Source organism: Puma concolor, chromosome D4 (genome assembly GCF_028749965.1).
Source record: "Puma concolor isolate L17-30 chromosome D4, mPumCon1.1.hap2, whole genome shotgun sequence".
NCBI classification, from domain to species: domain Eukaryota; kingdom Metazoa; phylum Chordata; class Mammalia; order Carnivora; family Felidae; genus Puma; species Puma concolor.
Window position 1 is genome coordinate 45,808,070 of NC_141679.1, and position 15,287 is coordinate 45,823,356.

Here is a 15,287-nt window from a genome sequence, read left to right on the forward strand (position 1 = left end):
ACCATTAGAACACATTAATATATTTAAATTTTGCTGAAGTTACAGAAACTTCAGTACTTGGGGAGTTACCATTTTTGGGCACATCATATATAACCTTTCTTTGGGGCAGGGGGTAAGTAGTATTTTACTTTGTAGTTTTTTTTTTTTTTTTTTTTTTTTTTTGAAAGCGGCAATTTAACAAGCCTGAATTGCAACAATTACTTTAGATATACTGTAATTCACTGGTATTTACCAGGTTTTGGAGGTGAGGGGTTGATCAGGACCTTCTTTGAGAACCCCAGAAAAGTTTTGGTCCCTCCATAGTAAATGTACACACACACACACACACACACACGAGTCCTCAAAATTTTGTGTATCATTTCAAAGGGATTGTGAATTCTTGCTTTAATGGATAGATGGACATTTTTATAGAAAAATTATGAAAAAGAATATGGGTAAGAAGGAATTATCAGTGTCAGATCTGACTCTGAGAAAGCCCAGCAGAGTTAATGATAAGAACTAAGCAAGGGCAGTAACCGGGAAAGTGGAGCCAATAACTTTCCGAGGGCCATCTGGCTCTTTGCAGTTTGATTCTTTCTGTTGAGCTGTGTGTTTTGCTTCTGTTTTCATTTCCTCTTTTCTCTCCTTTTTCCCACCCAGGGAAGTCTTTGTTCACAGTTCATGGTTCTAATCACCTGGGGTTTACACTTGGGATTTAGAATCAGACCTAAAGAATAAGCTATACGTATTGTACAGTCTTCCAGTTAGCAATTGCCACTGGAATATGCTTTTAAAGTCTTCTAAACGTGGATGTTTAATTTAAACATTGCTATAGTAATTTGATGATAAATGTCTTTAAGGGCATAAAATGTAATATTTGTCTTATTAGCCTATTTATCTTGCCTCTAGTGTTTAAATTGAATGTAATTGTATTTTTATTTGTACATATTTTTTGCAATCATGGCATGTAACTTAATAATAGAAGTTTTGGAACCCTGAGTACTGGTTGCCCCACAGCCATTACCTTGTACTTAAAAATAGTTCTAAACTTCCAATGTTTGTAGACACCTTTGCATTAATACCCTGCCTCTCAAAATAGGGATCCTGGGGGCACCTGGGTGGCTCAGTTGGTTGAGCGTCCGACTTCGGCTCAGTTGATTGAGCATCTGACTTCAGCTCAGGTCACGATCTCATAGCTTGTGAGTTCGAGCCCTGCCTCAGGCTGTGTGCTGACATCTCAGAGCCTGGAGCCTGCTTCAGATTCTGTGTCTCCTCTCTGTCTGCCTCTCCCCTGCTGGCTTTGTCTCTCTCTATCTCTCTCTCAAAAATAATAAACATTAAAAAAAATTAAAAAAAAAAAGGGATCCTGCAAAAAAAAAAAAAAAAAAAGATTTCAAAGAAATCTTATACTCTCCCTGTTTGCATTATGGACCCAAAGTAAATAGTCAAATTCGTCGACATTAGTGACTATGTCAGAATTAAAATACTTTTTGATCTAAAAATCTTCTTCTGGGAGCTATGTGGAAAGGAAAAATACGTTTGTCTTAAAGCACAAGACTATAGGATAATTCACAATTATTGTTTAATTTTTCTTTTTTTATAGTAGTATGCATTGTGGGATCTTAAATTTCTGTTGTGCAGTTCTTTATCTTAAAATCTGCAGAGTGGTGTTTTTTTGTTTTTTTGTTTTGTTTTTTTGTTTTTTTGTTTTTTTTTTTTTTTGGTAAATCCCTTTTTGGCTTCTACCCAGCACTTTCAAATCAAAATTCAGAGCAGGTAGAGAAATGCTTTTAAAATGCATATCTGATGTAGTAAGTGCTATGCTATGCTTCTGAAAGCGCCAGGGTCACAGCTGCATACATGAAAATGCATGGTGACTGCAGGCATTGTTTCCTCACACAGAAAAGGCAATCTGTGTCTATCGCTGAATTTATGATGTAAATCAAATCATAGCTTTTGTGTATTCAGAGATGGAGCAGAAAGGTTGAGGTGACCCAAAGGTTACAAATAACTTTTGCTTTTTTGATTTGCCTACCACAAGACTAATTTTTTTTTTTACTCCCTCTTTTCTATTAAGATTGATGTATTTATACTTGGGGAGGTGAATCTAGTTACATACCTTATTCTGTCATTGCCGCCGCGCTGGTCTAGTGGAACCATGAATTTATCATTCGTTCCTTCCCCCACTCCATTCTGTTAAGATGCGCGTACTGCTCTGTGCTGTTGACAATATTATTAAAGGGTGGGGAGCGCCGAAGTATTAGGTACCAACTCTGCGTGCTTCCTCTGGGCTTTTTTTTTCTCTGAACAATGTGGACTTTGAAACCACGAACTAGAGGCCCTATGATAAGTTGGTTTTTCAGGATCCGGTGAAAGAGTTTTTAAAAGGTGCTTTGGGGAAAGTGTGTGTGTGTGTGTGTGTGAGTTACATTTACTGTAGCCGTGCCTTGGCACCGAAAGGGAAACCTAACAAGACTAAGACCGATCCAGCGTTCAAGCAGCTGTTGCTCTGGTTTAAGATAGAAATCTACCCGCGTGATCATCACAGCGGTACCCCGTTTATGGAGTATTCGGTGTGCTAGGTGCTGTGTTAGATGCTTTACTTACAATGGCAGTTAAACATGTATAAATCCTGAGATGGGAAAGTGTCAAAGACTGTACAACAGATGGGTTCATCTGGGGCAGAAACAAAAACCACACAGTGAGGGAGACAGAAGAGGCCCTTACAGGCCGGTGAAAGGTGACCAGGTCGCCCTGTTTGTATTGATTTGTAATCTTTAGAAAAACAGTGCTATTCTCTTTTAAGAGGAAGGGAGAATCTATTGGATGTCTCAGGAGTTAGAAAATTCTGACTTAAAAATTTGTACTCCTTCCGGACACAAGCACTTCTCTCTGAAATAAAAAAATCTGGTATGATTTATCTCTTTGAGATTAAAAATGGGAGACCTCTTTTTTGAGGCTTGGATTTTATGAGATGTTGGCCTTAGAGTCCTATAAGCTCGGCCTAGAATTATTAACAGTTGAGAGCCATCCGTGCCGCTTTCTGCCTTGACAGGGTTTGGTTCTACCTCAAGTCTGGAGCAGTGTGAAGGTTAGGGCTTTAATGGGTGGCTTGAGTTCTCTACCTCTAGCACTGGAAGGTACTCAGTCTGATGTCCTCATTTTCCAAATGAAGAAACTTTGCCCAAAAGAGGTTAATTCTCATGCCTGAAATCCCACGGTTTGTTGCAGAGCCAGAATGTAAATTTGGAGCTCGACCCTTTTAGTTCATTGCTTTTCCCTTTCCTGTTTCCCCTCCCCTCTCCACTCCTGTCTTTTCCGAGGTAGGATTGTGATGATGATATGGACGCACTGCTTGTATAAATGAAAATGATGACCGTGTCCCACGTGGGTGTTTGTTCTTCAGACCATTGTCTGCCACTATTAATTTCACAAGTGATCAGTTTGGTTGTATGGTCAACCCATTTATCATTTTGAGTCCATTGTTATAGGCAACTTAACGCTTTATAACTTGAGTAGCTGGTTTGGGGATCATTGAAATTTTAAGGCATAACCCAGGTCTTGCTTGGTGTTTTTCTGTACCACATTCTCTTTTTGATCAAAAGTGCTCCTAATGAAGAGCAGAGGTGACTTGTTTAAGTTGCCGATCCTTCCATTTACCTTGACCTTTCTCAGCCGGATGTACTTGAAGGAAGTGGCATGGCTAACGAGCAGTGAATTGAGAGAAAGAAAGAAAAATCTTGAGTAATCCACGAATTTAATAATCCTGGAATGCAGGAGTGGAGTGAATTATACTTAGCCTTGTGACATTTTCAATGCCCTAATTATAGTATCTTAAATAGGAAAATAACTATTTTCTATCCTACTCAAATTAGTGTGTATATTATTTAATACCATTTATGTTGGAACCTAATTCTATATTTTGGAAAGGACTACTTTTCCATTAGCTTTCCAGCAGACATTTTTGAGTTTCTTTCTACTGTATTGTGTTAACTCTTGTGCTCCAATGTTAAAATTTGATTGGTGTATTTCCATAAGAAATCTGAAATTTTGAGTACGATCGATTGATTTTGGTTCAGCGTAAGGAAGGTGAAGGTGGAATCCTAGCCTTTTGCAGTGGCTCTGGGATGGTACCATGGTTTAATCGGTTTTGTGCCTCTGATAGTGCTTGTCATTTTACGTACTGCAGTGCTTCTTAACCAGGGACAGTTGTGCTCCCCAGGGGACATTTGGTAATGTCTGGAGACGTTTTTGATTGCCACAGCTATATTGAATGCTATTAGCATCCAGTGGGTAGAGTCCAGGAATGCTTTTAAATATCCTTCAGTGCATTGGACAACCCCCCCCCCCCCCAAAGAATCATCTGACCTCAAGGAGCAGTAGTGCAAAGAGTGGGAAAACTTCATGCATGGCAGTTGCACCATAATGTATATTGAATTGCAAAATGCATTCACTCAATTAAGCATAAAGCTTTATATATTTGTATTCACTTACCAATTTGATGATTCACAAGGGAGAATTTAGCTCTTGGCTTCATTATGCTCAAAGTATTAAAACAAAATTTTGGCAATTATGATTGATTTTAGGTTCATTGTATTCAATGGGAAGAGTATAATATTATAATCAAATGTTAATCACTAGTAAGATTCAATGTTCTTATTTTGGGCTTCCCTTCTTCCTCAAGAGAGCTTCTTGGAATCAATATTGCGTATTATTCTCTGCAATATTTGCACTTGGATCTGACATAATCAATTCTGTAGAAAATTTAATTATCCAGACGTCTAAATCAGTAATTAATCTGGATAATCCCTATTCTACTATATTCTACTTCGTCTCATCTTTAGTGTAAAAGTCAGAGATACTAAATAGAATCGCTGAATCCAGCGGCTAGCAAGATAAGCCTTCAGCTTCATGCAAAAAGGCTAGAGTGGTTCCCACAATCCCAGTGAAGTAAAAGTTAAATTTTAGTGGTTGGTCCTATGTGCATCATTTCTGATCCTGCTTTAAAATTACTACCTCTTGGGGTGCCTGCGTGGCTCAGTTGGTGAAGCATCTGACTTTGGCTCAGGTCGTGATCTCACAGTCTATGAGTTCAAGCTCCGCATCAGTCTCTGTGCTGACAGCTCGGAGCCCGGAGCCTGCTTCGGATTCTTTGTCTCCCTCCCTCTCTCTCTCTGCCCCTCCCCTGCTCACATTCTGTCTGTCTGTCTGTCTCTTTCTCAAAAATAAACATTAAAAAAAAAAATTAGAATTACTACCTCTTATTTCAATTGACCTGTTTTAATTTGGACAAAACTTAAATAGTAGATAGGAAAAAAAAAAGGAGATAGATACTCAAGTTTTTTGTGGGATGAGGAGTCAGAAGGAGGGAGAGATGACGTATAAGCACGTAAGTGCTCTATGATCCCACACGTATGTGGTAATACACAGTGGTGTGGTAACTTGTTGAATCGTCTTCTTAAATAGTCATCAATACCACCATTAAATGGAGGATTAATGGATGGTCATATATGATGCGCCTCACTTCAGTATGATGCTTGGCGGGAGAAAAACCCCTACCTAAGATTTGCAGGTTCTCTTCTTTCCTTTGTATTCATGTTCACGAATGTGACCTACTGAACTCCAGCTCTTAGAAGTTCGGCCGATCTGACATTCCTAGGAGACTTTCAGGATTGGTAACATTTGTTCATTAATATCTGCGGCAACTAGAGTAGAAGCAATTCTGGTTAGGTTTAAGTGCCAGAGAGTTTGGAATTTGGAAGTAGGATTTTGCTATGATTTCTGAGCGCTGGCAGAAAACGTTGGAGCGATCCCTTAGCAATGGCAGTAATCTGATCAGTCAGAAATAGCCTGTGCTTTAACAAACAGGAGGCTGCCAGCGTGTGAAGTTAGTGCATGATAGATTAGGTGAGGTTGATGAGAAAATAGATGGTGTTATAACATGCAGAAACCGTGTTAACGTGCTTAACATGAGCGTTTTGATGTGACCGGCCTGCCATACTTCTCTCTTTAAGAGAGAGAAAAATGAGAACACTTCCTGACTCTTAACCTCCCTCTTCTGTTGTGGTTTCCCACCCCCCCCACCCCCGCCCTGTAGTGGTTCTCCACCCTGGCAACATGTTAGAATTTCTGAAAGAGTTCTTAAAAATTACTAATACATGTGCTCCATTCCTAGCAACCCCAAATAATTGAGGCTTAGGTATCGGTGTTTTTTATTTTCTATTATTTTTTATAATATATATATGTGTATATATTTTATTGTGAGAGAGAGAGAGAGCCTGATTGGGGAGGGCACAGAGAGAATCGCAAGCAGGCTCCACACCGTCAGCGCAAAACCTGATATGGGGCTCAGACTCCTTAACTGTGAGATCATGACCTGAGCCGAAGTCAGACACTTGACTGACTGAGCCACCCAGCCGCCCCTTGGTGTTTTTAAAAGAGCTCCACAGATGAATCTAACATGTAGCCAAGGTTGAGAAGCCCTGCTTTCTAGCAGGGCATCACAGTTGTCTGGAGGGCTATTTATGAGGTCGGGGCCGGGGCCTGAGAATTCATTTACATTTCTAGTAAGTTCCCAGGTGATGTTGATATTGCTGGTAAGGTGACCACATTTTGAGAATCACCAAGAAGGCAGTCTTAAAAAAAAAAAAAAAAAAAAGTCATTTGGGTTTAATTGATGGTTTGATGGTGTCTTAAATATTGCTAGAGATACGTTGTAGAGTTAACATTTGAGATTAAAGAATATTATGTATAGGATTCCTTTTATATGAAACAAGGGTTGCTTTTTTTGTAATAAATTTATTAAAATATTTTTTTGGATAAAAAGCTAATGAATTTACAATTTCTAATAGAGTTTTTGAACATTTAAAATAACCTGTTTGTGGGTTTTCTTTTTAACTTCATTACTTAAGAATCCTTCAGATTTCAGATCTTACATTTTATTTCTTAAAAATTTTTTAAAGTTTATTTTGAGAGAGCAGGGAAGGTGCGGAGAGAGAGGGAATTCCAAAGTAGGGCTTGAACTCATGAACTGCGACATCATGACCTGAGCTGAAATCAAGGGTCAGACGCTTAATTGACTGAGCCACCCACGTGCTGCAGATCTTATGTTTTAGAGTCTCTTTAGATATCTTAAAAAAAAAAAAAATTGTTTTTAATGTTTGTTTGTTTTTGAAAGAGAGACAGTGTAAGCAGGGGAGGGACAGAGAGAGAGGGAGACACAGAATCCAAAGCAGGCTCCGGGCTCCAAGCTGTCAGCACAGAGCCTGATGCAGGGCTCGACTCACTAAGTGTGAGATCGTGACCTGAGCCGAAGTTGGACGCTTAAGTGACTGAGCCACCCAGGCGCCCCAGTCTCTTTAGGTATCTTAATGGATATAGCTCAAACCAAAAATACTCATTCTTGTTCAATAGAAATTTTAAGAATTTTCAGTTTGGATAGTTGGTTTTGAGATGGGAGAAATGTTTTCTTTTTACTTAGCTTAAATATGCTGGAGGAATGGAGCCATACACTGAGAAGAATGGGGACAAGCGGGAACTGAGAGGGAGATAGTGCTTACAAGTTGGGGCAGCGTTAGAGGAAAGGGAACCTTCCAGGTTTGGAAACAGGAGGAGAAGGTGGCCTGGGACTTCGAGGAATGAAGGAAGCAAGGGATGGATATTCAAGAGCTTGCCCAGAGTTCATGTATGGCAGAGTTAATTCTCAAATCTCGGGTCCCTAAGACTTCAGAGTCGATTCTCTTTTCTGCAAAACAGATAAAGGAAAAAAAAAAATGTTAGTTCTAATGACCCAGCTCTGCAGCCAATGATTGTTTGGTGACAATTAGGAATCCTGGAAAAAAGTTTCTAGAGGATATTGGCTTTTTGTTGCATTATATTTGAATACTGCGAATTTGTAGTCCGAAAAACAACAGCTTTCCAATGTGACTTTCTGTGCTTTTCAGAAATCGTCCTCAGCCTTTGATCACTGTGCTTGAACATAGACCTGATTGCTGGCCAGTACTTTTGCAGCAGCTGACGGCTTTTTTCCAGCGATGTCCTGAAAGGTAACGTAAAATAAAATAAATGAGGAAGATGGAATGGCATATGCTCATTGTAGAGCTTTTTGTGTGTTTGTTTTTAAAGCTGCTTTATCTTGTTTTCTCTTAAAGAGATGTCTTAGAGTATAGTTTTCCATTTTCTTTTTAAGAGTAAGAAAAAAATCTAGATTTAATTGATAGTTGAAATATTGAATATAAGAAAAGATATTATTAACAAAGTTAATAAGCATTGGTTAGGTAGGAAAGTTGATTAGAAGTATTTGGTAAATGACTATACACAATGAATATAAAAGATAGATTTTTTTCCCCCCTGGAAATTGGCTAGTGAGTTCTTTCTCCATTAGAAACCTACCAGTTTGGGGGCGCCTGGGTGGCTTAGCTGGTTAAGCATCCAACTTCGGCTCAGGTGATGATCTCATGGTTCGTGGATTCGAGCCCCACACCAGGCTCGGTGCTGACAGCTTGGAGCTTGGGTGCTTCGGAGTCTGTGTCTCCCTTTCTCTCTGCCCTCCCCGGCTCACACTCCATCTCTCTCTCTCTCAAAAACAAACAAACAGACAAAAGAAAAAAGAAAAAAAACAAAAAGGAAGAAGCCTGCCAATTGGGATCAAGTAATACAGCTACACAGGAGGTTAGTTTAGCTTCACCAGGGCATTCTAATGGTCCTCAGAACCACCCCCCTTTCTTCCATCCATACTGTACTGGCTTATATTATCATCTCATTTGGTTATTGTTGATAATGCTGCTATAAACATTGGGGTGCATGTACCCCTTTGAATCCATATTTTTGTATCCTTTGGATAAATACCTAATAACTGCCATTGCTGGATTGTAGGGTAGTTCTATTTTTCATTTCTTGAGGAGGCTCCATGCTGCTTTCCAGAGTGGCTGCACCAGTTTGCATTCCCACCAACAATGCAAGAGAGATCCTCTTTCTCCGCATCCTCACCAACATCTGTGGTTGCCTGGGTTGTTGATGTTAGCCATTGTGACAGGTGCAAGGTGGTATCTGATTGTGGTTTTGATTTGTATTTCCCTGATGATGAGTGATGTTGAGTATCTTTTCATGATCAACACATTTTTAAAATGAAATTTCTTGCTGTTATTAAATAGATTAGGATAGGGGCGCCTGGGTGGCGCAGTCGGTTAAGCGTCTGACTTCAGCCAGGTCACGATCTCGCGGTCTGTGAGTTTGAGCCCCGCATCAGGCTCTGGGCTGATGGCTCAGAGCCTGGAGCCCGTTTCCGATTCTGTGTCTCCCTCTCTCTCTGCCCCTCCCCCGCTCATGCTCTGTCTCTCTCTGTCCCAAAAATAAATAAAAACGTTGAAAAAAAAAATTAAAAAAAAAAAATAGATTAGGATATTTTATAAAAGATACTCCTGATGTGCCAAGTTTATTATTAAGCTTGGTTTTAGGGTAATCCTTAAGAATACATCTCCAGGGTGCCTGGGTGGCTCAGTTGGTTAAGTTTCAGACTCTTGGTTTCAGCCCAGGTCTTAATCTCATGGTTTGTGAGATTGAGCCCTGCGTTGGGCTGTGGGCAGGATTACTGATACCATCTCTCTCCCTGCCCCTCACCCACTTGTGCTCCCTCGCAAAATAAATAAACTTAAAAAAAAAAAAATTTCTAAATCTTTAGTCAACATGTAATTACCTTTTGGTTATTTTCATTTCAAAGGAGTATTATATTGGGATTTGGAAATAGTTATTTTAATGAAATTTGTCCAGATATTCATAAGGTAAAAAAAGATTATTAATTAACTTTGGTTTATTCACTGATAAGCTTCTTTTCATTTAAATTCTCAGATCTTAGGGGCGCCTGGGTGGCGCAGTCGGTTAAGCGTCCGACTTCAGCCAGGTCACGATCTCGCGGTCTGTGAGTTCGAGCCCCACGTCGGGCTCTGGGCTGACGGCTCAGAGCCTGGAGCCTGTTTCCGATTCTGTGTCTCCCTCTCTCTCTGCCCCTCCCCCGTTCATGCTCTGTCTCTCTCTGTCCCAAAAATAAATAAAAACGTTAAAAAAAAAAAATTTTTTTAAATTCTCAGATCTTAGATTATGCCATCTAGAGCCTTTAGGAAGTTCTAAATTAAGTTTATTTGCCACGAATAATTTCAGTTGTCTCCTTTCTGCTTATACACTGTGGGATTTTTCTTTGCAGGAGGAAATTGATAATTCTGGTTGCATTTTTCAACAGTCTATTAGTTTCCTGAGATTTAATTTTAGAGCAAGTTAACTTAGTCACTTAGTGCTTAGTAACTTTAGTTGTTGTTTGGAAGGTAATGAAAGAATGTTGGTGATTAATTTACTGAGAAAATCTAGTGATTCACAACTATGGGAAGAAGGCAAAATGTTGTGAAGGCAGCTTGTATTCTAGCTCTTTCTGTCTTAGGAATTGTTGACTGTCTGAGTTCATTTTTAATAGTATGTAGATGTCCTAAAATGACACTATATCTTCATGCTAGATTTTTGTGGGGCATTATTTTATTTTTTATTTTTTTACAGGTATTTATTTTTGAGAGACAGAGCATGAGTGGGGGATGGGCAGAGAGAGGGAGGGAGACACAGAATCTGAAGCAGGCTCCAGGCTCCGAGCTGTCAGCACAGAGCCCAATGTGGGGCTCAAACCCACCAACTGTGAGATCGTGACCTGAGCCGAAGTCAGACGCTTAACTGACTGAACCACCCAGGCACCCCGGGGCATTATTTTCTAATTAAATTCTGCTTTCATTTATAGAAGGCCTGTGTGGTAAGACTTCACCTTCATGGAACTGAGAATTGGATAAATCGTCAACAGTGTCATAGTCTTTAGGCCTGGATACTTCAAGGTTATCTAGTCTTATGTATAATTTCTAAGATGAAGGAATGAGAAATTCCTTCACATGACTTGCTGAAGGGTCAGATGGTTGGTTAGAGATTGAGATGGGCCTAAAGCCTCAGGTTTTTGACTTTGATTCCAAGTTTTTTTCCCACTACTTCTCCCTCTGAACATAAATAGAAAAGACTTGTGTGTAGATACAGGCACAGTTAGCTCCATTTGTAAACATTTTCTGTTTAAATTTTAGAGGGGAGAGAGAGAGCAGTGGAGAGGGAAGTGGGAGAGGGAGAGACCATCTTTTTATTTATTTAACATTTATTTATTTTTGAGAAACAGAGACAGAGCATGAGTGGGGGAGGGGGCGGGGGGGGGGGGGGGGGGACACAGACTCCGAAGCAGGCTCTGGGCTCTGAGCTGTTTGCAGACCCCAATGCAGGGCTCGAACTCGTGAACTGCGAGACCATAACCTGAGTCGAAGTTGGACGCTCAACCGACTGAGCCACCCAGGCACCCCGAGGGACAGAGAATCTTAAGCAGGTTCCATGTTCGGCTGGGAGCCTGACTATGAAGCTCGATCCCACGACCCTGAAATCGTGACCTGAGCTGAAACAAGAGTCAGACACTTAGCTGATTGAGCCACCCATTTGAGTGGGAAGAGCCTAAGAGGCAGAACTTGGCAAATTACTGTAATAATTCCTTATGTGTAATATGAAACGTGAAAATGCAATTACGATATCGGATGCCTGCTGATTGTAAAAGTATGACTTAGAGTAAGTGAATCGATTAATTTAGTGATCGCTTTGGAGGCCTAGTATGTAGTCATTGGTGATACAGCAGTAAACAGAAATCCATGCTGTCCTTTGGCTTACAGTCTGCCAGGGGATAGAGATGCTAAGTCAATAATGACAAATGAAGTCCTTGTCCTGTTGAAGCACGAAATGGGGATCTGCCCTGGCTAGGTGTGACTCTGGGAGTCATTTGAAAGGAGAGAGCCGGAAAATGATAGGAATTAGCAGAAGAAGGAACACGGAAGGAAGAAAGAGGAGAACGTGAGAGGGAACGGCACATGAGAAGAAAGCTTAGATAACTTGATTGACACCTGAAAGACACTTAGTGTGGCTCAGTGGAAAGTGGAGGGGGGGTGGAGGTGGCAAGAAATGAGGCTGGAAAGACCAGCAGAGGCTAAATTATGGAGGGCTTGCAAATTGGGCTAAATACTTTCTCTTAAGTGGGGGCACTTCTCCTTCTTTCTCCTTCTTTCTCCTTCTTCTTCTTCCTTCTTCTTCTTCTTCCTTCTTCTTCTTCTTCCTTCTTCTTCTTCCTTCTTCTTCCTCCTTCTTCTTCCTCCTTCTTCTTCCTCCTCCTTCCTCCTCCTCCTTCCTCCTCCTCCTTCCTCCTCCTCCTTCCTCCTCCTCCCTCCTCCTCCTCCCTCCTCCTCCTCCCTCCTCCTCCCCCCTCCTCCTCCCCCCTCCTCCTCCCCCCTCCTCCTCCCCCCTCCTCCTCCCCCCTCCTCCTCCCCCCTCCCCTCCTCCTCCCCCCCTCCTCCTCCCCCCTCCCTCCTCCCCCTCCCTCCTCCCCCCCTCCCTCCTCCCCCCTCCCTCCTCCCCCCTCCCTCCTCCTTCCTTCTTCTTCTTCCTTCTTCTTCTTTCAGTGCTGGGTATCAGGCTTATGGTCTCTAGGTGTTGTCATGAAGTGACACGAAGAACTGCTTGGCACAGATCCAGGTAGGTCACGGTGCAATGGTGGAATCACGAGAAAAAGTTACACTTGATGGTATCGTAGCTTTTCGTGAACTATAAATTGATGTTTGACGATTATGGCTTGGTACTTAGTTTAACTTGGTGACTGGCTGATGCATTACATGGCTTGCAGGTCAGAAGTCTCATGCATCCAAATAATGGCACCATTTCTGTGGTATCTGTATTGTGAACCATCTCAGTTAGAAGAATATGCTAAACTCCGACTAACCCTGCTGAAAGTCTTACTTCAGCCCCGGGTTCCTGGTGACACAGAACAGCCATCAACATTGGAACAACAGATACTTCAACTGTGCTGTGACATGGTTCCATGTCTGCAGGTAAGGCCTTCTTGTCCTCCTTTACTTACACAATGTCAGCATCAGCAAGTGTTGTTGGTCATTGTCAACATACATGAAGTAAGAACCCATGTGATCTGCAAACTCAATACAAGCTCCACTCTAGAAACGCTTGCAGGCTTTTGGAGATGATGAAGGGACCAACTCTAGATTTAACATTAATACATATCATGTTAACTAGCTTCACAGAAATATAAATCGGGATGCCTGGGCGGCTCAGTTGGTTAAGTGCCCAACTTCAGCTCAGGTCATGACCTCGCAGTTTGTGAGTTCAAGCTTTGCATCGGGCTCGCTGCTGTCCCCTCTCTCTGCCTGTCTCCTGTTCACGTGCATGCATGTTCTCTCTCTTTCACTCTCTCTCTCTCTCTCTCTCTCTTTCACTCTCTCTCTCTCTCTCTCTTTCACTCTCTCTCTCTCTCTCTCTTTCACTCTCTCTCTCTCTTTCACTCTCTCTCTCTCTTTCACTCTCTCTCTCTCTCTTTCACTCTCTCTCTCTCTTTCACTCTCTCTCTCTCTTTCACTCTCTCTCTCTTTCACTCTGTCTCTCTCTCTCTTTCACTCTCTCTCTCTCTCTCTTTCACTCTCTCTCTCTCTCTCTTTCACTCTCTCTCTCTCTCTTTCACTCTCTCTCTCTCTCTTTCACTCTCTCTCTCTCTTTCACTCTCTCTCACTCTCTTTCACTCTCTCACTCTCTCACTCTCTTTCACTCTCTCTCTTTCACTCTCTTTCACTCTCTCTCTTTCTCTCTCTCTCTCTCTCTCTCTCTCTCTCTCTCTCTCTCTCTCTTTCTGTCTCTCTCTCAAAAATAAGCATTAAAAATAAAGTTTAGGGGCTCCTGGGTACCTCATACCGTTAAGTATCTGACTTCGGCTCAGGTCACAATCTCATGGTTCATGAGTTCAAGCCCCGTGTTGGGCTCTGTGCTATAGCTCAGAGCCTGGAGCCTGCTTCGGATTCTGTGTTTTCCTCTCTCTCTGCCCCTTCCGTGCTCATACTGCACCCCTCCCCCCCCCTCAAAAATAAACAAACATTAAAATAAATAAAATCAAGTAAAAAAAAGATATAAATCAACATAATCCATTTTAGGATTAGTAAGAATGAACACTTTTTGTTGAAGAAAGACTTCCCAGGGGAAGAGAGTTTTGAGTTGAGTTTCTCCTTGTGCTAGACACTAAAAAAGTTACAAGGAAAAAAAAAAGACCTCTGTACAAGTTAGAAAAAAGTTTGTCTTGGGGAAGATACAGCCTTGAGGATGCAGGGCTTGACCAGCTGAGTGCTGGCTAGATTCCAGTTTCCACGCATCTCCCTACGACATACGCGGTGACCCTGATGCTTCTTGCTCTGCTCATGAGAAGCCCACAGTCTAGTAAGGGAGTTAAGACAAGTATATATATTCTCTTATTTCGAAGTAGATGGATAAAAGATGTCTAGGGGCGCCTGGGTGGCTCAGTCGGTTAGGCGTCTGACTTCAGCTCAGGTCATGATGTCTCAGTTCATAAGTTCGAGCCCCGCGTCAGGTTCTGAGCTGACAGCTCGGAGCCTGGAGCCTGCTTCGGATTCTGTGTCTCCCTCTCTCTCTGCCCCTCCCCCACTCATGCTCTGTCTCTCTCCATCTCTCAAAAACTGAATAGAAAAAAGTTAGACATTTTTTTTTTTAATTTTTTTTTTTTTAATTTTTTTTTTTTCAACGTTTATTTATTTTTTGGGGGACAGAGAGAGACAGAGCATGAACGGGGGAGGGGCAGAGAGAGAGGGAGACACAGAATCGGAAACAGGCTCCAGGCTCCGAGCCATCAGCCCAGAGCCTGACGCGGGGCTCGAACTCACGGACTGCGAGATCGTGACCTGGCTGAAGTCGGACGCTTAACCGACTGCGCCACCCAGGCGCCCCTTAATTTTTTTTTTTTAACAGGTATGGATCCAATGCCTAGGAAGTTCAAGGGAGAAATATGAGCTAATGTCTCTGTAACTGCAGATTGGAAAAATTTTTTAATTCTTAAAAATTTTTAATTTTTTTCTTTTTTTGAGAGCGAGCAAGCAGGAGCGGGAGAGGGGCAGAGGGAGAGGAAGAGAGGATCTTGAAAAAAAAAAAAACATTAAAAAAACCTTTTTGGTTAATGTTTATTTTTATTTTCGAGAGAAAGGCAGAGCATGAGCAGAGGACCAGTGACAGAGGGAGACCCAGAATCCGAAGCAGGCTCCAGGCTCTGCGCTGTCAGCACAGAGCCTGACAGGGAGCTCGAACTTGTGACCCGTGAGATCATGACCTGGCCCAAAGTCGGATGCTGAACTTCCTCAGCCACCCAGGCGCCCCGAGAAAGGGAGAATCTTCAGCAGGCTCCACACTCAGTGAAGAGT

At 41.8% G+C, this 15,287-nt stretch overlaps 1 protein-coding gene across 8 annotated transcripts in view; it reads left to right on the top strand.

The window, feature by feature from the left end:
* The window catches only part of FOCAD (focadhesin), a 317,812-nt gene that overhangs the window by 69,008 nt on the left and 233,517 nt on the right, over positions 1 to 15,287 (top strand). For all 8 annotated transcript variants that reach the window (XM_086685396.1, XM_086685393.1, XM_086685394.1 and 5 more), the window contains 2 exons: positions 7,923 to 8,024; positions 12,707 to 12,911. In XM_086685396.1, coding sequence (XP_086541522.1) covers positions 7,923 to 8,024; positions 12,707 to 12,911 — 307 coding nt within the window. The remainder of the gene's footprint in view (positions 1 to 7,922; positions 8,025 to 12,706; positions 12,912 to 15,287) is intronic.